This window comes from Tympanuchus pallidicinctus, unplaced genomic scaffold (genome assembly GCF_026119805.1).
Source record: "Tympanuchus pallidicinctus isolate F22 unplaced genomic scaffold, pur_lepc_1.0 scaffold22, whole genome shotgun sequence".
In the NCBI taxonomy this organism is placed as follows: Eukaryota; Metazoa; Chordata; class Aves; order Galliformes; family Phasianidae; genus Tympanuchus; species Tympanuchus pallidicinctus.
This window is the reverse complement of record NW_026294739.1, coordinates 25,560,499-25,585,557: the sequence shown is the minus strand read 5'-3', so window position 1 is coordinate 25,585,557 and position 25,059 is coordinate 25,560,499. Positions and strand designations below refer to the sequence as shown.

The 25,059-nt window shown below is 50.7% G+C and overlaps 3 protein-coding genes and 1 long non-coding RNA gene across 10 annotated transcripts; 1 reads left to right on the top strand and 3 right to left on the bottom strand.

Moving 5' to 3' along the window:
* Nucleotides 1-65: 65 nt before the first annotated feature.
* LOC128082520 (dual specificity protein phosphatase 22-A-like) lies at nt 66-10,849 on the bottom strand. 7 transcript variants are annotated; one of them, XM_052686713.1, is made up of 8 exons: nt 10,412-10,524; nt 10,253-10,328; nt 9,207-9,240; nt 8,920-9,002; nt 6,449-6,498; nt 3,895-3,972; nt 3,277-3,448; nt 66-1,666 (listed from the first exon to the last, which is right to left on the bottom strand). In XM_052686713.1, the coding sequence occupies exons 2-8, from the start codon at nt 10,271-10,273 to the stop codon at nt 1,493-1,495; spliced, it is 612 nt and encodes a 203-aa protein (XP_052542673.1). In that variant the 5' UTR covers nt 10,274-10,328; nt 10,412-10,524; the 3' UTR covers nt 66-1,492. The 7 variants fall into 7 exon arrangements, with proteins under 7 accessions (XP_052542673.1, XP_052542670.1, XP_052542671.1 ...); XM_052686710.1 differs by lacking the exon at nt 9,207-9,240 and having other exon boundaries at nt 10,412-10,849; XM_052686711.1 differs by lacking the exon at nt 9,207-9,240 and having other exon boundaries at nt 3,895-3,969; nt 10,412-10,845.
* A 1,673-nt stretch (nt 10,850-12,522) lies between these two features.
* Nucleotides 12,523-16,836, bottom strand: LOC128082523 (cytochrome c oxidase subunit 4 isoform 1, mitochondrial). Its single transcript, XM_052686718.1, has 5 exons — nt 16,716-16,836; nt 15,939-16,018; nt 14,885-15,052; nt 13,511-13,642; nt 12,523-12,780 (listed from the first exon to the last, which is right to left on the bottom strand). Exons 2-5 carry the CDS (start codon nt 16,015-16,017, stop codon nt 12,644-12,646), a joined length of 516 nt encoding a protein of 171 aa, XP_052542678.1. The 5' UTR covers nt 16,018; nt 16,716-16,836; the 3' UTR covers nt 12,523-12,643.
* Nucleotides 16,837-16,912: 76 nt separating this feature from the next.
* EMC8 (ER membrane protein complex subunit 8) lies at nt 16,913-23,812 on the top strand. The gene is made up of 5 exons (XM_052686717.1): nt 16,913-17,205; nt 20,712-20,788; nt 22,051-22,120; nt 22,621-22,715; nt 22,833-23,812. The coding sequence occupies exons 1-5, from the start codon at nt 16,996-16,998 to the stop codon at nt 22,990-22,992; spliced, it is 612 nt and encodes a 203-aa protein (XP_052542677.1). The 5' UTR covers nt 16,913-16,995; the 3' UTR covers nt 22,993-23,812.
* Nucleotides 17,125-19,326, bottom strand: LOC128082529 (uncharacterized). The gene is made up of 3 exons (XR_008207711.1): nt 19,047-19,326; nt 17,560-17,608; nt 17,125-17,243 (listed from the first exon to the last, which is right to left on the bottom strand). It is a non-coding gene; the product is annotated as an uncharacterized LOC128082529 (long non-coding RNA).
* Nucleotides 23,813-25,059: the final 1,247 nt, after the last annotated feature.

The window sequence follows — 25,059 nt, the reverse complement described above, 5'->3', positions numbered from 1 at the left end:
GCCAATGGCAGCCCTCTCCACCCTCCTCTTCCCGCCCCCTTCTCCGGCTGCCCAATGAGGGGGCGCTCCAATGGGGGGCGCGCGCGCGCTCGGCTTGCGCGGCTTTCTCCGCAGCCCGCGCCTTTCCGGGAAATCGGCGTGGTGGCGCGGAGGCGGGAGATGTCCGTGTGTCCAACGTCCGTCCGTCCTCCTAGGGCCCATTCCACCCCATTTCCTCTATTTCTTCATCCCCACGCTGCTCCCGGTGGTGCTCGGCCAAACCCAGGGTGCTTGGCTTGTTTTCCTTGCCCGCAGGTGGCACGAGGCGGTCACCCGGGCATCCCGTGGCAACGCGATGGGCTGCAGGTGTCATAAAAATAACGAGCCGCGGTGCAAAGCCTTCACTCCGATGCGTGACAAATAGCTGCTGGGAGAGCCTGCGTGAGATATGGGGAGAGCCAAACATCCTGATGTGATGAGGGTCACTTGTAGCAGGAGGGGGGGGGGGGGGGGGAGATTGCACTGCTGACCCCCCGCATGGGTGATGTGGGAGTTGGCAAAACACAGAGCAGGGCTGGAGAGGTGGTGCTGCTTTCCACCGAGGACAGAACGTGCAGTCGTGTGGGAATACAGCTGCCTGGCACCTATGTGGGGGTAGGAGGTGCTGTTTGGGCAGCAGATGCTGCCGTGATGCTGTAATCACTCGGGGCATCCCCTGTGGTTCCCACAAGCTGGGGTGAGTTAGGGGAAACACTGCAGTCTCGGGATGCCCACAAGGCAGGGCAGACTGTGGGATGGGTGCTGAAGTGGCAGCATGAGGTTATCACACCTACTGCACATCTAATCTCTGCTTATCACAGATCTGCGATGACTTCCTATTGACACCAGAAACCAACTTTCTTCTCTTTTTCCTGTGCACGAGTTCCATTTTTCTGCTTCCTAAAATGATAAGCGAGGCATTCGATGCAATGTCTACAAGGTTTGCTCAACTTCCCTCCAGCTCCCTTGATCATCAGCACTTATTGGCCTTTTCCCCACTGATTGCCCAGGGTGCTTTCCCAGATACTGCGGCACTTCTGTATAGAATAACGCAGCCCATCCCTCCATCCCTGCAGCCATCCCCATGGTTTTGATCAATCCCCTGTTCCTTGGCAGCTCAGCACCAGCTTTGTCCCACTCACAGCCTCCAATACCCAGAAATTTCCACTAAGGGACTTCCTAGAAATACTTGAATAAAGGATTGGATCCATTCGTGGTGACCCTGAGAAGGGCTTTAATGCAGAGTGAGGCCCTGCCTCTCTGTTTCTCAGTAACAATTGATTTTTCCCATACGACGGGGCTGGTGCATGAGAAGCAGCAGCAGAGCAGCCCCTGCATAACTGCAGCTGTGGGGTCCTGCCCCAGCCTTTACCCCATCGCATCCCACTGCAGCTGCACCCCATGGGCGCTGGGCACGGCGGCTGTCACGTTTTGCAAGGCACAAAGATAGTGTCCCTCTGGGAGCAGCTGCTGCCTATCTGTTCATCCACGGGCTCCTGCTGCTGGGCAGTGGGTGGTTGGGTGCTGGGGGAGTGGTGCAGGAGCCATCCCTGCTCCCACTTTGCTCCTGCTGGACCAACAAGCGCTGCAGCTCCTCCTGGTCCTGGAAGGGATTCCTGCCGTAATCGTGACGGATCCAGGCACGGTACTGCCAAAGCAAAGCCACAGAAGGTGCCACAGTCAGTAGGTGGACACAGTGCAAAGGCCTGAACTAACCCCAGGCATGCCAAGCACAGCATAGGTACAGCAGCAGCCCCATTTTGCAGGAGCTTGCATGCCACGCAATAAGAGATGCAGCATTGCACACAGACCAAGCATTAGCTGCATCACCAAGACAGAGAGCAGCCTTGCTGGTTGCTCCCAGGAACCAGAGAGCTGGCAGCAGCCCCAACAGCTCTATTGACTTTATTTAATTCAACTTATTTACTTTCCCCTGCCAAGAAGCTGCTGTTGTTCTTTACAGCCACGTAACCATACACAAAGCGTCCCCACGCTTTCTCCAATGCAGGGAAGGGCTGCACTCCCTGACCCCAGGCAGGTCAGCTCCTGTTTGCAGAGTGCTGTGCTCACCCACTCTGCTCCTGTCCCAGAGCCAGCTGGCACCCAGCAGAGAGCTGGAACCAGCCCTGTGGAAGTCATTCCCGACACTGCTGGGGCACGGCCACGCTGCATGGGGAGGGAGCAGCAGTGCTGCTGTGTGCTGCTGACACCCAGAAATGGGAAGCCAGCAAGCAAGGAGCAGCACTCAGAGCACCCAGCAAAGCAAAACGCTTGCAAGGAGTTGGAGGGTGCAAAACCTGCAGGGTGCCAAGGAGCAAGCAGCAAGGATGCAGGCAGCACTGGGATGGTGGCAGCTTCAGAGGGAGGAAGGGAGCTGATCTCACATCCCTGGTTTATGGGCATGGCAGATCCCTGTGCCCTGCTCTTGATGTCCCATGATGGCTATAAGGCTCCAGCCTCCTGGGATCAGGTGAAGGCCAGGGGAAAGCCTGAGAGCAGTGCTGGTGGCAGCCCCCTCCTGCAGCTGGGGAAAGTCAGCTGGGCAGAGGGGATTTCCAGTGGGAATGTCTGCATTTCCCGTATCCACTCCCCCAGACAGGGGACTCACCCGGCAGCCGCCTGCACACAGGAAGCCCCACTGCAGGGGTGGGAGCTGTGCTGGTTTCCTTGCTAGAAAACAGGCAGTGGGAGCCAACTTTGGAGCAGTGAGAGCCTGGCAGGGCCACACCCCTCCAGTGACAGCATCTGTGCCAGAGCTGACACTCTGGCCACTGTCACATGCAGAGAAATCCCATGGAGCAGCTACTTGCATGGTGACAACATGCCATATATTGGGGTTTTCCCTTGAGGGATGCTGCAGGGACCATGCTTAGGGCTGTTGTGCACACATCACCCACATGCACTCCCTGGTGCCAGCTCAGTGCCATTTGAGCATCCCCTCCCCAGGATGCAAGCTGAACTCTCGAGAAAACAAGAGCACTGGGATTTAAAACAGCTTTATTCTAAGCTCACTCACATTATGCCCAGGCACTTTTTAAGTTTTTGCATGCATGCATGCAAAAAGCAAAAGCCCCTGGTAATAAATAGCATGCTCGAAGGGCAAACAGCTGGCTCACACTGTTTGCAAAATTGCTGCATGCAAAACAGGCATGCTTATTTGCAAACACCGCAGATGCATCCAAAGGGGCCCTCAGCTGCACAGCTCCCCTCCTTTGGCACTGCAGGCCAGTCACTGGCATGGATGCATGCAGGACCCACCTCCTTCAGCAAGGTCTGCTCGTACTCCTGCAGCTGCTGCTGGAAGCCGAAGTTGGGGCTGGCATAGGAGCGCACAGCCTTGGTGGCGGCCAGGCAGCGCTCCCAGCCCAGCTCTGTCACTGTCATCAGGTATGCCACCACGATGGTGGTGCTGCGGGACACCCCGGCCAGGCTGGCACGATGTGAGTTGTCAGGATGGGGCATTGTTACCATGAGAACCCCACAGCAGGGGACAACAAGCTGTGGGATGCAGCACTGGGGCTTTCCAGCCACGGTGGCCCCTGTCCCATCAGTGTCCCCATGAAGGTCACACGGTTATGTCCCCTCCTCTAGCCTGTCCCCTCTGTTTAGAGCTCAGGTTTACGGGGCTCTTTGATGATGATCTTGTTGACCTGATGCCACTCCTCACATCTCCTCCACCACAACTGATGCTCAATATTGAGGACACTTATTGGGATCCCATCCCCGCTGCCCAACCACATTTGTTGGGATCCCATCCCCACACCTCCTCTGAGCACCTGGGAGCCCCCACCTCCCCATAGTGTCCTTTGGATGACTTTTCCCCACTTTTTAGCATCACACTGAGGAAGCCCACAGGCTGCCAACAGAGGCTCTTACCAATGGACAAGGCAGCCTCCCCCACGGAGCCGGCACTCGTGGATGAACTTGATGCTCTCCTTAAAGTGCTGCATCCTGCTTGGGAGAAAGGCAGTGAGGTGAGAGCAGAAGGAGCTGCCGCCTCCTGGAATCATCCCCAGGATTTCCCTGGGGCTGGCACAGAGATGGGTCCCCTGCCAGAGGAAGGGACTGGCCTGCATCAGCCAGGAAGGAAAAGCAGGAGAGCCTTCTGGAGAATTTCCTGCATCCCAAGGTGATGAGATGGAGCGAGCCACCAGCCCAATGGGAGGGCAAAATCCCCGTGCTTAACTCATCCTTATGTCAGAGCTCATCCTGAACCATCCATTCCTAAACAATGCCACTCCATCCCCTCCATGGGGAGAAAGATGCAGGACAGGTCATGCCCAGAACATTTTGCTTTACACATTCCTGAAAGCTTCCTGCTAGAAACCAGCCACTTCCAGTGCAGAGGGAGTGCATTAGACCAAATCAGTGAGTTTTGCAGCAGAACAGACAGAGATATGAGGCTTTTTGGCTGCTCAGCTGCAATGCAGCATGGTGCTTTGCTGCAGCACTCACCTTTCTGAAAGCATCAAGGCACAGAGGTGGAAAAAGGCTAAAATAACTCAGCGTAAACTCATGATCCCAAGGTCCATAGGAGGGTTACATGTGCTCCAATGCCATCCATCTCTCCTGTTTATTGCTGTTGGACAGCAAGCATCTCCCAGAGCTCACAGAGAGCTGTTTGCTTGGCTCTTCAGCAAATATTCTCTATGATTGCTGCCCAGCCTTGCTCACCACGGGGGAGTTTTGAAGCAGAAAACCTGCTCCTGGGTAACTTGGGGCCGTGCCTAGACTGACCGCGGACTCACTGACCCGAAGCCTGGCGCACAGCCCTGCATTCCTCAGGGGGAGGAGGAGAGGAGGTGGCCCCACACAGCCACCATCCCACTGCTGGGTCCCAAGCTTCCTCTGCTCCGCGTGACCAGGCTGGGCCAGCCCCACACAGCCTTCCTGCTTTCTCAGAAGCTCAGACACATGCTGCCACAGGGATATTCCCCTCAGCATCCTCCTGAGACCCCAACCAGGGCCAGGAGACCAACCTGGGCACAAGCGCCATCCCAAGATTTCCCCCTCCCTTCTGTGCGCCCAGCTGGGATGCTCTGCACCCTTCTATGGAAGCATGGAGCTCAGGTGCCCCCATCAAAGGCATATTCAGAAATAGCCATTCTGTGGGGAGTTTTAGGAGTTCTGCTGCCCAAAAGCCAAGAAGAGAAGGAGGTGCGGAGGATTCTTTGAAGCTGTAGTCATGCTAAGAATATTTTGTCTCTTGGCTCTGGATGGAGATGTCAATCCACTGCCAGCAGAGCATCTCCTGTTGGGAAACAGGGACTTTTCTATACTGCCTACACAGCCCCCAAGGCTCCAAGCTCTCCCAGTCCCACACATCTTCTACATCCCTTCGCTGGAACCGACAGCACTGAGCCTTGGACATGAAAAATGTGGCTGTGTCTCCTCCCATTGACCCTCACTGATCTGTCTGTCCATCCTCACTTGTGGTCCTTCCCTGGGTTGCATCCCATAGGAGAGGTAACACTGAGAGCCAGCGAGGCCCTGAGTCACAAACATCTCCTCCATAGGACACCAAGTTCACCAGGATTGTGAAATCCATGACTTAAAGTGGCAAGCAGAAAAATAGTTCCTTGAATAAGTCTTCCTTCCGGCAGCCAGCCTTGTCCTTCTTTATTTTCCCCTTTCAGTAGACGTACCACAAATGCAAAGAAACAAGAGGAGAGAAAAAAAAAGAAATAAACCAGAAAAAACCCTCCTTCTTGCTGAGGCAGGGCTTTCTTGTAAAGCTTCTCTTTCCGCTCAGCAGGAGCATGAGCAAGCAGAATCATGCCCATGGAGCACAGTTTCTCCCAGGGATGCTGAGAAGTGGCACCTCCACCGATGGAGCTTGGTACAGCCATTGCACGGGAAGCTTTTGCCTTTTTAGGGGTGGATTGGCAAGAAAAATTCCCAGCAGTCACCCATTTTTCTGGTTCTAATGAACGGTTCTTGGGTGCCTATTGTCCTAAGTAGGGGACGATGCTACATCTGCTACAGTCAGCACTGCAGCCATCAGCCCCACCATCACCTCTCCCCAAACTCATCTAGAGCATCCTCACATGGCCAGTATTTATGTTCTGTATGGGGGAAAAAATATTTTGATAAATATCCAATTTCTCCTTCCAAGGAAGAAGCCTGAAAGGCCAATACAAATCACTGTCACACCAATGAGCCTTGCTCCAGTTTAGAGCTCTGCCTGGTAGAATAATTCCAAGATTTGATGGAAAATTGAATTTACTGACCGCAAACACACAGAGAAACAGATGTTAGGCCATGCAAACACTATTAGCTGCCTTAAAATGAGCTACAGCTTTCATCAGACTCAACGACACGAAGCTTTGGCAGTGCAAAGTGAATATTCATTCTGAGAAACCCGGTGGCTGTCGGTCGATAGGAGATCAAAATGCTACCTTGGGAGGCAAAGGGGGTGCAGATGACTTACAGGTTTTGACTGGAAGAATCAGAGGCCGAGATACAGAGATAAGTCATGTCCTGAAATGAAGAGAAAGTTGTGGTAGTAAGGTATCTCCCATTTTCCCTTTTCCTTCTACATAACCCTTCCATTAGGTGCCTCTAAGGGCAAAGCTCCTCTTTAAAATGCGATTTTCCAAAGCATCTTGGCCAGAGCCAGGGTTGCTCAGACCATTTGCCACCGTTTCAATAGGATCCAGGGGCACCACAGCCCCCCCATCGTCTCCCTGCCCCCCCATCGTCTCCCTGCCCCCCCATCGTCTCCCTGCCCCCCCCACCGTCTCCCTGCCCCCCCCACCGTCTCCCTGCCCCCCCCACCGTCTCCCTGCCCCCCCCACCGTCTCCCTGCCCCCCCCCATCGTCTCCCTGCCCCCCCCCACCGTCTCCCTGCCCCCCCCCATCGTCTCCCTGCCCCCCCCATCGTCTCCCTGCCCCCCCCATCGTCTCCCTGCCCCCCCACCGTCTCCCTGCCCCCCCCATCGTCTCCCTGTCCATGCTACAGTGACAACTGTGCCCCATCAGAACAATGCGTGCGGACGCACAGCCATGAAGTCACTCATCAATGAGTTATTTCCTCCTGGTTCCTTTAATACACAAGGAATCATCCCGCCACATGTTGGCGTAGGTCAGATTACACTTTCTTTAGAGCATCGCTTCCTCGATCCTCCCTGTTCCGAGCTAAAATTAGACCCTTTTCATCTAATTTTTCTTCTTCTTAGCAAATCGGGTGGAAATCTCACCAGACAGAGCTGACACAGCCCAGCACGGCACACCAGGGGTTGCCCTATCTCCATTCATCTCCCTATAACACCGCTGCCCAAAGCTGCTCTTGCTTCCTTTCATGAAAAGGCTGGAAAAAGCCAATTATTCCAAGTGAATGTCAAAGGGAAGGAGCAGAGCTGGATGGGCATGGCCATCACGGGGACATTCCCACATTGGAAAGACCCACGTTGCTAGGAGAAGCACACGGGGTTTCCCCAAGCATCTCCCCTCCCTCCCATTGCCTTTCCCTGGCCCCATCCCACACTGATCCCACAGCCCCCAGTGGGATGGGGACCATATGATGCGTTTCTAATGGAGGTGGTGGAGTCACCATACCTGGAAGAGTTCAAGACCTGGCACGCAGGGACACGGTCAGCAGGCATGATGGGATGGGCTTGGAGATTATAGGGGACTTTATCAACCTTAAGGGTACTGCGATATGATCCTAATCCTCTCCAACCTGCTGCTTGGTGCATTCCTACACCCAGCAAACCACAGCACTCTGGCAAGCAAGTTGCAATGGGACAACAGAGCTGGGACACAAGGACAAGCAAGATCTCGTGGGATGATTTCCAACTGGGATGAGCTATGATGCATTGCAGTTTCCCAGCACCTGGATGAACGAGGAAACCCACCAAGCTGGGAAAGCCAGCGTGCCAATGGTAGGGCTCAATACATTCAGCTGGACCCCAGCTGGCTTCCCCTTCCCCACAGGACCATGTGCCTCCATCCCAACCTGGGGGAGGGAAGCTGGGCTGCAGGCATGGGAACGCTGCTGGGGTTTGCGGTCCCCGGCCAGGGGCTGTGATTGACACATTGCTCAACCCACCATGCTTTTCCTGTTCCCCTTTCCACTGGCTCTGTGCACTGCTGCGGGCTGCAAGCTGCCTAGGCAGGCTGCTGCCTATATGGCCATGCCCCATGCCCCAGCTGCTGCACCTTCCCTGAACAAACCAGTTCTTTGACCCCATTTTCTGCCACCCTCCTTCCTTCTCTCTCCTCAGTTTCATTGCTCAATGTCTTGGCAGGGAAGACCACCTCCCATGCACAGACCCACGGGCTGCTCATCCTGCGTGCACCCAGCACACGCACACCCAGCAGCTCCTTCCTACCTCAGTTTCCCTCCCTCAACTCCTTTCACCTTCCCATAGGACAGCAGCAGGCATCCATGAGATGGGGAGAAGCCATCAGGTGTCACTCCCAGAAGTGACAGAGCATTACGCCACTTTGGGGACATGGAATAGGATACAACTGCCTCCTACGCACCTCCTTCACTTCTTATTTTCAGGATTCCAGGATTTTAAAGCATTCCTCAATGCTCATTCCCAAACCCAACGCCAGAAAATGGGATCAACACTGGAGGGACGGGGAGCGATCTCGGGTGATTTGATCCTGGACGGAGGGTCCCCCTCAGGGGCTGCCCGACACGGAGGTGAGCAGGCAGAGCCCTCCCCAAGCCCCATCCTGAGCACCGGGGGTGGATGCGGTTCCGGCAGTGCCGTGCGTGGGGCTCCGCTGCCCTCTCGTGGCCCCTACCAGGGGCAGCACCATGGGTCGGATGCCCTCAGCCAAAGCCTCCATCAGCTACAAAACCCTCCCGGGAGGCTCCGTGCGCCCCCCAGCTACTCCACCCTCAGCACTGGGTGCCAACGCAGCATCCCCCCGGCGTCCCTCACTCACCTCCAGCACCGGCTTGGCCCCGTTGTGCACGGAAAGGATGTGTGTCACGCCATGCCTCCGCAGGCTGTCCCTGTCCTCTGAGTCTGCAAGCAGGAGCAGCTCCAGCAAACACTTACAGATATCCTACCCCCAACTCCATCCCACTGCCTCCCACCCCATGGGACCAAACCCGGTGGTATAAGGTTGGCCAACCCCATCGGTTTGGCCTCTCCTGGGATGGACAAACCCATTTTGCAGCCATCTCCAAATAAAAAGACCCTTCTGCCAGGCAGGCTTCCCACACTCACCACGGATGTTCCCCAGGTAGAGCCCTGTGACCACCTGCAAGGTGGCAAAAAGCAGAGCTGTTCTGTTTGACACTCATCCCCTCTGCTTCCCAAACCCCCCCCCTCCCCCCCAACCCACAGATGCTTCTGCGTTACTCAGGAGCATCACCTGTGTTCACAGGCTGGGGCCCCACGGAGAAAACACCCCCAGCTAAAGATGAACCAAGCAGCTAACGAACAAAGCATCTTCATTAACAAACAGCAGAGGTTGTTTCCACCCAAGACAATCTGCCTGTGCTGGATGCCAAACCAAAACCCTCCAGGAGCACAGAGCTCAGGAAAACTCAGCACATGGATGGATTGGGCCTGGCTGCTGTGCACTTGGGTGCAAGCGTGCAACCACCAACCAGAGCCCAACCTGGAGCAGCTTCCTGCTGTGTTTGGCTGTTCTATAGCAACCAGTCTTGCAAATGGTTCCAAAGGTTTCCTCTGCCAGCAGGGTGAATGCACAGCTTACCCATATGGAGTTTGCTGGGCTCTGTGCTTAACAAACCCAGTGAGCAGCACCACACCAGGGCATTCCTCACCCTGGGTGGATAGATATCATGGAGAAGGATGTTATGCTCGTGGGGAGCCTATCCTGAGCCCAAAAGATCCCCTGCATCTAGAGCTGTGCTCCGAGATGGATGGATGGAGAGAAATCATTGCTTTATATTACCCAGAGGAGCAATAAAAAGACTCAGAGTGGCTCTAATTTATCCCAAGTGCTGCTCTGCTGCCATCCTGGTGTCTAATTTTAACCTGGATAACGCATACACCAGTGGTTATTTAAGGATACAAACAGACATCGATCCCTCCTGCCAGCTCTGAGCACCAACCTCAGCGCAGCCCCACTGCCTGTTTACATTACAGACACATCCCTATGGAGGACAAACAGGGGCACAGCTCCTGGGACCCCCAGTCAGTCCAGGGAGTTTGTGCCACCACGGCTGTACCACCCAAAGGAGACCCAAAAGCCAGCTGCCACCTGTTGAACACCCTTAGGCACTCAGCCCTGCCCTCAGTACCTTGCTCATTCCACTCCCCATGGCTTTTCTCTCCCCAAGGTAAGGATGTAGACAGGCTCTCAGTATCCAGGGTTATCTGCAAGAAAACACTCAGAAAGCCCACAGAGAACAGTAAAAGCTGCTTTCCCCATGGAGCCTCAGTAAACTCAGCTCGCTCACCAGCTCTGTGTCATCAGGCAAAGAGGAAAGCAGCTGCTGCAGGACTGGGCAGGATGAAATGAGGATCTGAGGCTCAGGTTTCCACTCCAGACTCTCTGGTACAGTGGGCATTGCTCTCCTAAATCAAGGCACCACCTCACCATGGTGGCATGGAGAGCGGGGACACCCCACTGCCTTTCTGCACTGCTTTGGGGCCAGGTTTCATGCTAGGATGCTGCTGCCCGCTGCAAGCCCAGGGCTCAGCAGGATCTCTCTCATTCATACCAGTTTCTCCCAGTCATGGGAATGAGAGCAGAATTCAAAACAAGGCACTTACCCCAGAAAAACAGAGAGTGGCACAGGCAATGTGCAGCATCGGGAATGAGTCCACCTCCCCCTCCTTGCAGTAAGGCAAGACAAGCTGTGGAGCAGCTCTGTCATTCCAACACACGCTCCCAAACCTCCATTTCCAAAGCAGATCTGTCTCGCTGCTTGCCAGCCCCCTCCCAGGTCGATGCTGTTAGCCTGACACAAGGAAAGACAGGGAGGAGAAAAACAAAACCAACAAAGCAAACTGCTCGCATACTGAAAACCCATGGCGAGGTGAAGTCGAGGTTGCCTCGAGTGCCAGAGAGCCCAGCCTGAGCCAACAGACATCTCCCAGCACACCAGCTCATTTCCCACACTCCATTTGAGACGTTTCCTACAGGCACTGACACAGAAAACAGCAGCACAGCCTCAGGACGACACTTCAAGGCACTTGGAGCTGTGTTTGTTGCCATGCTGTTGCTGGGTTGGTTGCAGACATCGCTGTTTTGCTGTCAGATTCACCGCCGTGATGAAGCCAGCTCTGCTGCAGGCACCCCAACATCCTTTCTAACACCCTTTGCTGCACTCTGGAGGCAAACAGGAAGGGGAGCTTGTTGCTTCATGCCTGCTGAATCACCTCACCTTAAAGCCTTCCCAGAAGCTGCCTTATTGCAAGGGAAAGGCTGGCCAGCTCTTCATGAGCAGCAGCAGTGACTCCCTGGGCTTTCCAGCAGCTAAATGGATGGAAAAAACACAACAGTCTTGTAGGCAGGAAACAAATTAATTGAAGGCAAAGCTTGTTTTAGTAGTTTGGATCTTTAGAGGGCTGCTTTAAAAGCAAAGACTGGGATTTGCCTGGAGGAAGCCTAGGACGTGCATTAGTGGATAACCCAAGGGAAAACAAAGCTTGGCAGCTACAGACAGAGCAAAGCAAATACAGAGGCGCCAGCCTTCGTAGCTCAGGCTCTGGAAACCTTAAGCCACGTCTGAGCTGTGAACCAGAGCTTGCTCAGAACACTGCCTTTACATCTGGGCTGCTCCCACAAAGCGTGGCTTCTCTTTCCCTCCCCTCAACCACAGCCACCCTCTCTGAACAGCACCCAGCTACAAGAGGCAAGGCAAGAAACACCTCCTGGATTTACATCTAAACCCTGAGCTACAACGGGCACTTCTCTCTCTTCCTCACTTGAGGCTGCACAAAACACTTCAGCCAGCTCTGCAGCCCATGCTGTTGAGATGGGAAAAGCAGTTGAGGACAAGAATGCAGAGCCAAGTCCCCTTTACAAGGACAAGGGAAGCAGCCTTCATCTCCACCACGTGCCCTCCGTGCTTTGATTCAGCACTGCTGCCTTTTGCAGAGCTATTTCTGGTGCTGAGTTATGGGACACCGAGCCTCCCCAGGAGCTGGGATCTGCTTACCTTACATGTAGTTCAGAGCACTGCCACTCCTGGCTGTGTCCCAGAAATGCAGCCTTAAAGAGGAGTTAAGAAATAAAGGTATTGCAGCTCCTGAGGAGCTACTCCTGTGCCAGGACAGTAGGATGACTGTCCTGAACATTCAGCAGTGCCCATTGCAGAGCTAGGTGGAATTTCACCCCTTCAATTTCAAGGCAACGAATACAAAAAACACACTTTCCAAACTACATTTCATCTTACTTATCCTCCCCCCAACAAGAAATAGAAGCATTTCACTCCCCTTAACTGATTAATGCTGTCTATATAACAATCACTACAAGGATATATGGAGAAAAAACCCTGCCCATCAACCTGCACTACAAATGACCATCACAACAAACGCATCCGAAGACCAATAAAACCAAAGCTTTCAAGTTAACCAGATGTTTATTTTCATCTATTTAGGTGGAGAGATTGTTCCAGTACATAAGCAACGAGGTCACGCACAGGTGATGGAATCATTTCATATTCAAGCAGAGCTGAGTTGCTTCATTTCTTCCACTCGTTCTTCTCATAATCCCACTGGGAAGAGATGCCTTCCACGGGATTCATCCGCATGTCCAACATCCTCTTTGTCTGCATTGCCAGCCACTCATCAGAGAAGGTGTGAGGAACAGGGCTGTACACTGCAATTAAAACCACAATAACATCACCACACTAAGTTAACAACTCAGCAACACTTGCACCTTTGTTCCCAACAGAAAGCTTTTCCCTCTGAAGCAAACACAGCTGATCACACGTGCACCATCACCTGTTCAAACCTAAGATCCCCAAATCAAGTTTTGGAAGCATTCAGCTCAGCAGATTCTGGGGTTGATTCTCTTGATGAGTTCTGCTCATCAGCCAAGACAACAGCCCTCTCCTAACTTCCACCACAAGTAGATGAAGCCTCAAGATAGAGAGCAGCTCATTCAGCTGCATGCTTTGCCTCACGGCAGCTGGAGGGCTCCCCTGAGGTAGGATCTTTAGCTGGGAAGGAAGCCAAGCATGACAGAAACCCAAATGTTTACGACCAAGAAGGCAGCAAGCTTTTGCAGCAGCAGGTTTCACAGCCAGGGAAAGCTCTGGGATCATCAGCACACTGCTATTCTTTCCCCTCCTCTTTCCTCCAGAACTCTCTCCAGTAACTTTACCTCTCCACAAATCAACTGCCTGACAATTCATGCTACATACCTGCTTACATCCAGTCAGTCTCAACTCCAGAATGGAGTTTTCAGAAGCTAGGGATGCACCAGGACGGCTGTTCCACAAAGCATTTTGAAACAGAGCCATTTAGGGAGCACTTCCTGATGTCACAATCAGATCTCAACTGCTCTCTCAAATCAGGGGGGAGGACACCACGCAGTGTTTACTTACTGTACATTTTCTGCCAGATGAGGATGAGGCCAGATACGCCAAGAAAGAAAAGCACTCCACCAAGGACGGTCTTCCACTCATTTGTTCCTTTGTTCATTTCTGCATAGCTCTCATTGAATTTGATACGGTACACTGGAGAAAGAAAACATTAAGCATCAAATAATCTCTTTTTACTTCTGCTGCAGCTCGCAGGCAACACATCACTTGCTGGAGGCAAACTAAAGCTTCAAACTGTATGGAAGAGATGTTAAAATATCTTCCGAATTACCTGACACCCTCCATGCCAAGATCAATGCATCTGTGCCAAAGGAAATGAGCTGCATTTCACCTTCCCCTCATGAAGAAAGAAACGTTACTCTCTCTTTTATATGTGACTGTAAAGTTGTGCAAAGACTGCATAATAGAAGTCATGGAGCTTTCCTTCCCTCCCTTCAATTCCTAGTATCACTATTTACCATAAAGCTCCTTAACACAAAGGGTTTCAATGGCAATGCTTATATTTAAAAGGCTTCTCACAGCTCTGCCAACAAGACCTCCATCTCACGAAGCTCAAAGCAGCATTTGATTTGGAAAGTGCCTATGAATATTTGAGAGGGCTTGACATCTTCTTGCCAGGACACTGGTGGACGCTGTGCTCTTCACAGATCCCATCAAACAGGCTCTCACTTGCACAACACAACGGCTGTTAGAAGGATGACAGTTTTATCTGCAAGGCAGAACACCTGCTTGGCACTTTAAGCAGCTGAAATTTGGGGATGCCAAGGTCAATAACAGTAAAATATACAGGGTCCAGTTTTTCACCCTTCCAGTTTCATTGGTAGGACTTGAAAGATAGCAATCTATCCCTCCAAGCCTTCAGTTTAGTTTACTAGAGCAACTAGAACACCTCTCAACAGACGAGAGAATGGATAAGAAATCCTACCATGCCCTCCCACAGCAGGAATAGCTGTGGGACAATCAGCTTGACTAATTAGATACTGTTGATTCTAATTTGGAATATTGGTTGTAACAGCAGGCTTTTCTCAGAGAAGACAGGCTCTTTGCTAAGCCTGACCCACAGTTAGCTAAATACCTTCTGTCAGATGCACTGCATGACCTCAGGCACATAACAGAGACCAACAGGCACATCTAGCTCCCTGCAACAGCAGTAAGAACACAAGCCACACAAACCACTGATCTCTACTTGTGCTCCATCATAATTAACAGAGTGCTCTCATGGCTCAAGTCTCTGCCCACAGATCCGCTCAGTAAAGCAGGGCTTAGCAGCAGCTTAGAGCCACCTTCTTTGAATGCCTTTCTAGTAAGTCATTGGTAATGAACACACAGCAGATCAGGTCTCATTACTGCTAGCTGTAAGGTTATTTAGAGGCTTACATTCAACTTTCTCATCAACAGACAAAGCGGTCCAAGATGCCTTTTCCTTTTCTTTCAGAGCCTTCTGCTGAGCAGAGAGCTCCTTCACAAAGGCTGCTTCTGGCAGGGGAACATCACGGCGATCAACATATGCTGGATGGCTGAAATCCTCTGCTTTGACAACACCAGCTGTGTTTGGGCACAGAAAAGACAAGAATCAAACTTCTGACTCCTGCACAAACATCTCTCACTGGTTACAATACAAACAAAAGGCCAACAGCGCAGTTAAAGCATGACAGCAGTCAAGTAAACTTGGGGGGGGAGGAAAAAGACTTCTGGCCCAAGCCTTCATCACTGAGAAAGACAAGAGAGAACCTACTTGGAATGAGTGCAATTTTTAGAAGAATCAAGTAGCTACAAATCTAATCAAAAGGTAATATGCAAAATGGCTTTAAACTGTTAATCCCCAAGCCAATCCCAGCTCTGTTTCTAGCTGTCATATTGATTCCCTTCTCAACACACACAAGTCCTCTACACTTTTCCTTCCCAGTCCAGGCCCTCTGCTCTCCATCAATTAACCCCAGTGCCACCTCTGCAATGCCATCTGCTGGCAAAGGTGCTGCCCAAACACTGCCTCTGCTGCCAGGCTGAGAAACTAACCTTGCCAACCCGTTGTCCTGCATCCTACCTTACCCACACGTGAGCTGCAGCAGGCACACAGGAAATGGCACAGGAAGAGCATTCAAAATAGCAATTTCTGCAAGAACATGTAATGCCAAAGAGCTGTCTCCAGCAAATAACATCACAGAGTCAGAATTACTGAGCTATTCTATGCTTTATACAAGTCTTTTGGACAAGTTTCGTGTTATTTGTCTCCTATAGCTGTACGGGGATACATCACTGATACATCTAACAACATAATTAACCACTTGCTTCCCTTGCTATTGGGAACCAGCCTGTAGCTGGGAGAAAGCTTTCTTCCTCACCTTCAAGGATCCTAATAGTTGCATTCTGTATCCTTCCTCTCAAACACCACTTTTATTGTCCCCACTAAAACCAAAGCAGTGCCACCTACCATGCCCATGCGCCCTCACACAGATGGAGGTGGAAAGGGCTCTTCTCCCAATGAGGCTGAATGCTCTTGAAGCCAACATCCTGCCAGGTCAGAACAACAACAGGTAAATAAATCATTGTCAGCTGAAGACAATAAATACATTAAACTGAAATAATATTCCTCAGTGTTATTGCCTTTGGGCTTCCTGCATCTACTCTGAAGGACAGAGCAAACTGCTCCAAGCTTTACAGTAGCATCACACCAGTGGAGCTGTGCAATGCATCCCATTTTCCAGCAGCCTCCAGCATCGTGCATGGCTCAGCCATGCAAGATGCCCTCAGCAGCCCAGTGCTGGTGGCATGGAGCCTCATGCTGGGCCTGGAAGCACCTCACAGAGCAGTGGAGCTCCAGCACCGGGCAGCAGGCGCTCAATAACGGTTTCTAAGAACGTTTCCTGCTCCAGGCTGCGGATTTCTCCCGGGTTTCAGCATAAAACCCAACACATCCCCACAGCAGAAGTGTACCTCTGCCTTTGAGCTGTTGCTCAACCCCCCCAGTGCGGCGGGGACACCGCATGACATGGCATCATATCGCCGATATGACGTCACACGGCAACACCGATGAGACCCCTTCGAGAAGCGGCGGGCGGCCCTCAGCGCGTGGTCGCCAGGACGGGGCCGACCCAGAGGCGGCGACAAACGGTGCCCCACATACCCCGAGCGTCCCCGCTGTCCCCTAAGCCCTCCCGCTGTCCCCCAGGCCCTCCCTCGCCTTCCCGCGGCCTCCCAGCCCGACGACCTGCCGACCGTCCTCTACGCCGGGCTTCCACCGGAAGGAGCCGCCGGCCGGAAGCGCAGCGCACGCCGGAACTCGGCACAGGAGAAGGAGAGCGGCGCTGGGGGGGGTGTACTCTCCCTCCGCCGCGGTGGCTGATGGGATGCGGGAGGACCGTCTCTCGGGTTTTACGACAGCGCGGCGGGCGCGCCTTACGGCAGGCGGCGGTCTGAGGGACGGCCGCGGGCGCTCTTTACGGCAGGCGGCGGTCTGAGGAGTGGTTGCGCTTCGCGGTACCGTCGGGATGAAGCTGACCACACAGGCTTACTGCAAGATGGTGCTGCACGGCGCCAAGTACCCGCACTGCGCCGTGAACGGGCTGCTGGTGGCCGAGAGACCGCCGGGGAGCCGGGGCCGAGAGCAGGCCGGGCCGCCTTCGCTATTCGTCGACTGCATCCCGCTGTTCCACGGCACGCTGGCGCTGGCGCCGATGCTGGAGGTGGCCCTCACGTTGGTACGGCCTCGGCTGGGGGGCCGGGAAGAGATTTCAGCCTGGGAGGGAGAACGGTGGGGGTGGAGTGCAGCCAGGCCTGTGCTGCTCATAGCTAAGTGTGGGAGAGAGCTTGTGGAGTGGAGAGAGCCCCGAGAGCTGCACGCTGTGACCTTACATCTGCAAGGCTTCTCTGTGCACGGTGTTGGGTAGTTGTGTCTGTGTGGGGAATCTGCTGGTTTTAGTGTGGTGTCATGCTGGGAGAAATCCAGCCTGAAGGGCCGTATTGTGCAGCAGAAAGGGTTTTTCTTTCCTTACCTTGAAGCAGCATCACCTACCTTACATTGAAGTCAGAACGTGATACTTGTGCACATGTACCTGTTTTAATTCAGTTTTATCAACTTCCTTCTTAATGGCAGCAGTTTGTCTAAACAGGAAAAGAAAATGAAGTCTCTTCATGCTGCACGCATGGTAAAATCTCATCCTGTGTGTCACAAGCTCACTTTTCATCTCTTATCTCCCCTGGGCAAAGCTATGGCAAGTTCACCCATGTGCAGCCTCAGTCTTACAGTACTGCCCCATAGCTTGCCTGCTGCTGTGGGACATTCCCTCATAGAATCATGGAATCATTAAGCTTAAAAGATAACCAAGATCGCCAAGTCCACCCTAAGCCATCTCACAGTGCCCACTGTGTCCCTCAGTGCCACATCTCCACTGTTCTGGAACACCTCCAGGGACAGTGACCCCACCATTCCCTTGTGCCAGTGCCTCACTGCTCTTACTGAGAAGGAATTATCCATGATATCTAACCCAAATTTCCCCTGGCACAGCTCTTCCACCACATCATCAACATCAGCACTTCCCACATTTCAGTTTTCAGCCTCAGCCTACGAGTCATGAAGACCAGGAGCTGTCCTGGATCATTGCTCCTTTCCACTTTGCACATTAGGACAGTTGCTTTGTCAACAGCAGGGGCCAAAGGGAATGAAATGGGCTTGGATTTCATCTGAATGGGGATTTGTGGTGGGCCAGTGCCCCATGAAACTGGAAGCAGGGAGACAATACTGTTCTGCTGTAGGCATCATCACCACACAGCTGAGGTGTGTGCATGATTTAAGCTGCAGGCTTTCCTACCCATTTTCAGACATGCTATTAGCTGTAGAAAACTCACACCTCCCTGATACCAGTAAGTATAACAAGGTTTTGAGTCGCATAGACTTCCTGACCTGAGCAGTTCCCTCAGTTTAACAGATTGCTTTGTCAAAAGGTACTTATTTGTAAACAAATTACTGCTTTCTCCAAATGCAGTTATGTCAAGGAAGTGTTAATGGTAAGATGTCTTTGGATTTGACTAAATACAGCCTTGAGACACTGGAATGCAGGCATGGTCTGAGTCCTGGCCATGCTGCTTTGCCACATGGCTGTGGAGCACACAAACCTGGCAGCCTCAAATGGATTTACACCAGTGTAACAACACAAGAGTAGCTAAAGAGCATATGCTGCTGGTGTAGTCGTTTTCTCTCTGTCTCCACTTATTATTTTCTCTCTTATTTCTGGGAAAACGCAATAATTCTGCTTATAAATGCTCTGATGTAGGGATCACCTTTGCCAGAAAAGTTTGTTTGTCCTGGAGGAACAAATAATTGCTAGTTTCTAATGAGGTACTGGATAAGATACATGGTATGCTTGAAATCTGTAGAGGGTTTGTCTTCAAATCAATTCTTTGTACAGGATTTGGGGCAGTGAACTTCTACAGGCTTATAGCAGTTGGGCAGTCAGTACAGTGGGAAAGGCATTACACCAGAGGTGTGGTGACAGAAAGGACCAGCAAAGGTGCTGTAAAGGAAAAGGAGAAGATTGCTCACCTGTACCAGAAGATTCCAGGGCCACAGAGGAAAGCTTCACCAAGCAGGGACCTCCAGGAAAAGAACCTTCCCCAGGGGCAGTCAGCCCTTAAATGAGGGCTAAGAGAGGTGCAGCCAGGATCCACCCCTCCTGGTCCCACACATGAATTGCCTTCACCTGTGCTCCCTGGATTCTTTCCCCAGGTGCTCAATCAGTGGTTCAGGCTTCAGCAGTTCCCATACAAAGCTTTAGGCCTTCAGTGAAATATTCTGCTGTAGATCTTGCTGTAAGATCAGATTATTAGAAAACAAATCCTGTTTCTTGCAAAGTCTGGAATACATGGATACATCTGTAGGAACCAGCATGTGAAATCGTTATGGAACCTAAGAAATGGTGTGGCCTTAAGTGTTTGCTCGTTGTTTTTGATACATAAAGGCAAAGCTGGGGAACCCCCTGATATTTCCCACGTTAATTAGGACTTAATAAAACATGTTGTAGTTTGCAGTCGCATTTGATGACTCTTATGGTGCTTGAAACACATCATTGGAAAAAAGCCCGTGGCCTTTTGCTCCCCTTCTTTAGTTAAACGAGGGCACAGGTGTCAATAAATGCTGGCAGGGCAGCTATAAGTGAGCTTTTTTATCCCTGTGATGCTGAGAAGGAGAGCTCTTTTGCCTGTCCTGTGCAATGTAACACATGATTGCTGAATAAACCAGTGAGGTTAGCATAGCTGAAAGTCAGTGCTTGTAACTAAAGTGCCTGTGTCCCAGTAGGACTGAGGAGCTGTGGCAGGTTTTGGTGGGGCCTAGTTCTCTTCCAGCTCAGTTGCTGCTGTTGTTTGGTCAAGTCTGTGCTCTGCTGGTGCAGAACCAGATCCAGTGGTTGAGATTGGTTGGAAATTGCAGGTGGAAACACATCTGGAAGTCCAGGAGGGTTGTTTTGGGGGGTTGGTTTGGTTTGGTTTGGGGTTTTATCCCCAAACTGAACTCAAAAAGCCTTATTTCGAAGGCAGCAGAAGCTAATGTAGGGCTGAGGCCTTTAGTTTTAAAACAACAAATTATTATTATGACTGTTATTAGTTATGACATTCTTGTGTCTGGGTTTCTGGCTTTAATGCCAAGCTTTCACCAATTAAAACCATCACTCTAAACCCTCAGAATGGGTTCACGATTGAAACAGCAGTTAACCCTCAGCTGCAGCACAGCCTTGATTTTACTGTGTAAATCCATGTCATCCCTTGTAGAGGAGGGATTATTCACGTGGCTTTTTTGTTGATGCAGTCTGATACTGTAATTATTGCTAGAAATGAGATTGATTTGACTTAGAGGGTCAGCATCAGATACGATTTTGGAATCCATTTTAATACAGCTGTTGAGGTTTGGGGTTTTGTTTTTGATGCACGCTCTCTAAGGACAGCAAAGGAAAATCCCAGCTGCTTTCTCTGTTTCAGATGTTACCCTGTTTCTGTGTTCTCCTGCCTCAGTACCCTCAGTTCTAAGGAAGAGCCCTGGTAGGTGAACTTCAGGTGTGCCTGTGCGTGTGTGCACACCAATAGGAGTTCTGAAGCAATGGCAGAGGCATTGCAGTGCTTCACTTCTTTTATTCACAGCCAGACACGGGATTTCCTTCTCATCTTCCCCCCTCCCCCCCACCCTTAAGCTTAATTGTTCCAATTACTTTTTCAGATTGACTCTTGGTGCAAAGAGAACAGCTACGTGATAGCTGGATATTACCAGGCGAATGAACGCGTGAAAGATGCCAGGTGTGTTGGTGCAGTTTTTTCCTTCTGTTTGCTCTTTTCTCTTGTGCTTTGCACTCTGCCAGCAGAAATCATCCTCGTTAACCGTGAGCGTTGATTAACTTTGACAACTTTCATCTGCTTTCGTATTGTCTTCGTGCTGCTGGTGGCTGCGGCCTTTGTTCAGGTGCAGAAACCTCAGGCTTTCCAGAATCACTCTTCTGTAGTGGATGCTATAAAAGGCCAGTATTTGAATGGCTGCCAGCCAGTTTAATTACAGTTGTCAGGGATATAGCCAAAATTTGCAGGCGTGTTTGCTTGTGCTGTAAATATCTTACAAGCTCAAGTGACTCTAAATAGCAGTTGGAAAGTCTTTTAGAAGTGACCTAACTCTTGCTAATAAAACTGCTTAATTGTCACTGAGTTCTATGGAAGGAAGTTCTGACATGGCAGAGGCTCCCTCTTGAAATGTAGGATGATGTCAGTCAAGCAGAGATCCTTTTTTCTTTTTGTTTTCCCCAGGAATGGTCTTTTCCCCTCCCCCTCCCTTAAAAATTATGAAATTAGCAGTCAAGTGGCCACTGATGTGTACATATATCACATGTTTCTCCTTACATACATTAGGCAAATCCAGTATCAAGACTATTGAGGTTGTATCATGCTTGTTTAAAGGATCATGCTGTGTTCCAGTTACCTTGCTCGTGTTTGTGATTGCTTGGCTCCCTAGCAGGGATGCAGGCGTTGCCTTTTCCTTATGAGGGAAACAGCTCTGCTGAAGGTATTCTAAAGAAGATGCAGCTTGTCTGTTCCAATTGTGGTTTGAAAGACTGACAGGTTTGTTTCTTCCAACCCCAAGACTTCATCTCTGGCACAGCATAGAGATTTGCAAGCTTTGAAAGGGAGTAAAGGTTGTCCTTTAGAAGAAATCTGGTTCTGTGGAGCAGCTGGGCAGTGAGTGAGCTCAGAATGGGGAGCACTCAGGTGGAGTTTCTTTGTAAAATGCCTGTCTGGGTTCTTGGTCTGGCAGAAAGAGGTAGAAGACCCCAAGGCCTTGGCTGTGCATGCAATCTGCTACTGCACTGCCTGGGCACAGACCCTGTGCTGAAGGGAGAAGGTGGGGCTTTCCTGGCTTGCTGTTTTCAATCAAGTGTAACAGCAACGTGGTGCCTCCTTCTGGTTTGTAAGCAAGCTCTGTAATTTTCACAGCCCTTGAAGCACATTTCCTGTTGTTTTAAGCCGAAGAGTCACAGCTCAAATAACACAATTCTTTTTCCCTTCTGCTGCAGTCCAACCCAGGTTGCTGAGAAGGTGGCTTCCCGAATTGCAGAGGGCTTTAACGATACAGCACTCATCATGGTAAATACTTCATCTTTTCCTCTTTCTGCATCGTTCATCCTATGGCCATGACACCAGGCTACGTGCCATTCTCTGGATCTATAATAGTGAGGCAACCAATTTGCTCTGTGATGCAGATGCAGTGACTTGTAGCCAGTGTGGTTCCTAGGAGCTGCCTGTGGTTAGCTCTCTGTTGTCTCAGGGGAAGTGGGGACCTTCCCTGTGGGAGGTTTGAACAAAGGCACTGCATTTAGCACGATGGACTCCTTTCCTGACTTCAGTTCTTGTCTCACGTAGAATCACAGAATGGTTTGGGTAGGAAGGGACCTTTAAGATCATATATGAAACAAATGGAGCCACCAAGAGTGCTGGTGGCTTAAACATGGAAAAGTCATCTCGTGTGAAGGCAGATTGGTGGATGAATTGGTATCAGCTGTCCTGTCAGTAATTTCTTTTTCAATTTCACCTCTTTACGTGGGGTTTGGAGAAGGCTGAGGTGGTGTTTTTCTATTGCACACCAGGTTGATAACACCAAGTTCACAATGGAGTGCTTGGAACCTGCCATTCACGTGTACGAGCTTCACGAGAACAAGTGGAGGTGCAAAGACCCACATGTGTGAGTAAACATCAGAGCTTGTTCCTTTGAGGGGTGGGGAGGAATGGCCCTCAGTGGAGGAGGTGAAGGAGGTTTCCTTTGTGATCGTGGCTAATTAGTGGTTATCTGGCTTCCTAGTGATTTTTGTGAAGATTGGAGTGAAGCTCAGAGAATTGCTGCATCTCTCTTGGACAGCAAGTCCTATGAAACACTCGTGGATTTTGATAACCACCTGGATGACATCCGGAACGACTGGACAAACCCAGAGATCAACAAAGCTGTCCTCCACCTGTGTTAGAAGGCTTCCTACTGACTCACGTTCCCACTACGTACTGAAGAGACAAAGATGATATTTTTGAATGTAAATAGAATAATATTCAGTACCTGGTGTGGAAAGCTGGAGTGACACATCACATTGCCAAGGGTGATGTGCCTATAAGCTGTTGAATCCTTGTCGTGAGGTTCATTGGCAGAGCTGCACGCCGTCAGTTCCAGCTGTCCCCGTGGATGCCTTCCTGGTTGCAGTGAATGTTGCTATTCCTTCAAAACCAGAACGACTCCTGCTTATTTCCCCTTGTTCATATCACCAAGTTTTGACTAAGCTTTTGTACTCGAGAGAGAGAGAATAATTTTTAAAGATTTATGAAGATAGGTTTCCAAAAAAAAAAAAGAAAAAACCAACAAGCAGCAAACAAACCAGTTTTGTCCTCAGATGAGGTATTTTGAGGTCAAATATCAAAAGTTAACTGTTTCAGGGTAGTTTTTTCTCTGGCCTGGCTGGAAATGGCCTTTTTTCACTGCAGCATAATGCATACTGCTGAGGATGATGTGCCATGCTCAGGTGTCACCTGATCTGCAGTGGTTTTGCATGACACAGCTACAGAAAATGCACTAGGGCTGTATTCCCAAATGCTGCAGTCATTTCTGCTGACCCTGGACACACAACCATAGTTATTGCCTGGAAAAGTTAAAACACAAAGTAAAATGGGATGCTCACCTCGTGTGATTTTTTCTGTTTGGTTTGATTTGAAGCCTGAAATGACGAGATTGAATGAAAGCTCTAAAATCCTTTTAAGACTACAAAAGGAGAGGGTGAAATACAGTATTGTTTCTATGCAGCTTTTTTTTCTGTCTGTCTTTTATGCAGTTCTGATTTTCAGCTGGTATTCATTTAAGTAAGCCTGAAACACACCTCTGAGTTGAAGGGAAATGTCTGTATCAAGCAACCCAGATTACATTTTGTTCAGCTTTTAGCTGTCTTTCTGATTCTTGCTTGTTCCTAAGGGTAAGTTCAGTGGGCAATGAGGAAGCTTTGTAGCACTGTTTCCCTCCTATTTTAGGATGAAGATTTGAACTCAGTGGCTTTGTTTGCCTGCCTGCTATGCAGCAGTAAGTTGTGATGGGCTTCACAAGAAGCACGGGCACACAGTCAGCAGCAGTCTTTCCAAATCACGAGTCTGATATGCTGGCAGGAAAGGAAGAGAATACACATCTAGCTCAGAAGCAGCAAGATGAACACGTTTTGGTGCCTTATGCTACACAGCCACAACTCTATTTCACACACTGAAACAACAAATCCTGGAAGCAGCCTTGACCCAGCAGCATAAGGCTGAAGTAAGCCATGCAGCTCACCCTGCAGGAGGAGGACTGTTGTCTTCCTTTGCAAACACCTCAAGTTCTGCCCCGTTGTTGCAGTGGCAGGTGTTGCCTTAACAGGACACCTAGCTGTGTGAGATGGTGAACCAGTGCTGCAGTGTAAGCTGAGCCACAGGAAATCCATTTCTCATTCTCTGTAGCTAGATGTCATAATCAAGCTTTGATTGTATAGATGCTAATACGGGCTAATCTCCCCCCCTTCACCCTCTCAAAGTGTGTATATCATCAGGCTGCAACCTGGTGGAAAGGATGAATGCTGCCTGTGACCATCAAGACTCATTGCTGGAAGGAGAGCAGCTTTCACTGCTTTGTCTTCAGTTGGCTTTCATACGAGATGCTTTGAGTGTTTTGCCACCTGTAAGGAGGCAGGCTGACCTCAAGCAAAAGGAACAAGCACTGCAGTGCTCAGATCTTATCACGCCTGTCCTGTTTGCATTGAAGGTTGGACCGAAAGCAGCCATTTCATAAAGGCAAGGCGGCTTGGAGCCCCAGTGGCTCTTTGTGGAAGAATGAGGAAGCTGCCAGCTTCTGAAGGCTGTGTTCTCCTTCCCTGCTGATGTCCTCAGCCCACCTGTCAGAACAAATGCTGGTCGCCTGGCTGGCAGATGTACAGGATTCTTCAGAGGAGCTCAAGGTAACTGCTTTTAAAACTTCTGGGGAAGGATTCTGCATCTCCACCTTGGAACCACTCTTACGTTTTGTTAGCAGT

Bases quoted from the DNA above. Each gene is read 5' to 3' on its own strand.
- LOC128082520 (XM_052686710.1), bottom strand. From the start codon at position 10,522: ATGCCCACTGTACCAGAGAGTCTGGAGTGGAAACCTGAGCCTCAGATC. The intron at 10,329-10,411 runs GTGAGCGAGCTG...GTTTTCTTGCAG, and splicing joins TGCCTGATGACACAGAGCTG to ATAACCCTGGATACTGAGAG. The intron at 9,003-10,252 runs GTACTGAGGGCA...TCCTGCTTGCAG, and splicing joins TGGGGAGTGGAATGAGCAAG to ACTCAGAGGACAGGGACAGC.
- LOC128082523 (XM_052686718.1), bottom strand. From the start codon at position 16,017: ATGTTGGCTTCAAGAGCATTCAGCCTCATTGGGAGAAGAGCCCTTTCC. The intron at 15,053-15,938 runs GTAGGTGGCACT...GCCCAAACACAG, and splicing joins TGTGAGGGCGCATGGGCATG to CTGGTGTTGTCAAAGCAGAG. The intron at 13,643-14,884 runs GTAAGCCTCTAA...TTCTTTCTCCAG, and splicing joins TGTTGATGAGAAAGTTGAAT to TGTACCGTATCAAATTCAAT.
- EMC8 (XM_052686717.1), top strand. From the start codon at position 16,996: ATGAAGCTGACCACACAGGCTTACTGCAAGATGGTGCTGCACGGCGCC. The intron at 17,206-20,711 runs GTACGGCCTCGG...TTACTTTTTCAG, and splicing joins TGGAGGTGGCCCTCACGTTG to ATTGACTCTTGGTGCAAAGA. The intron at 22,121-22,620 runs GTAAATACTTCA...ATTGCACACCAG, and splicing joins ACGATACAGCACTCATCATG to GTTGATAACACCAAGTTCAC.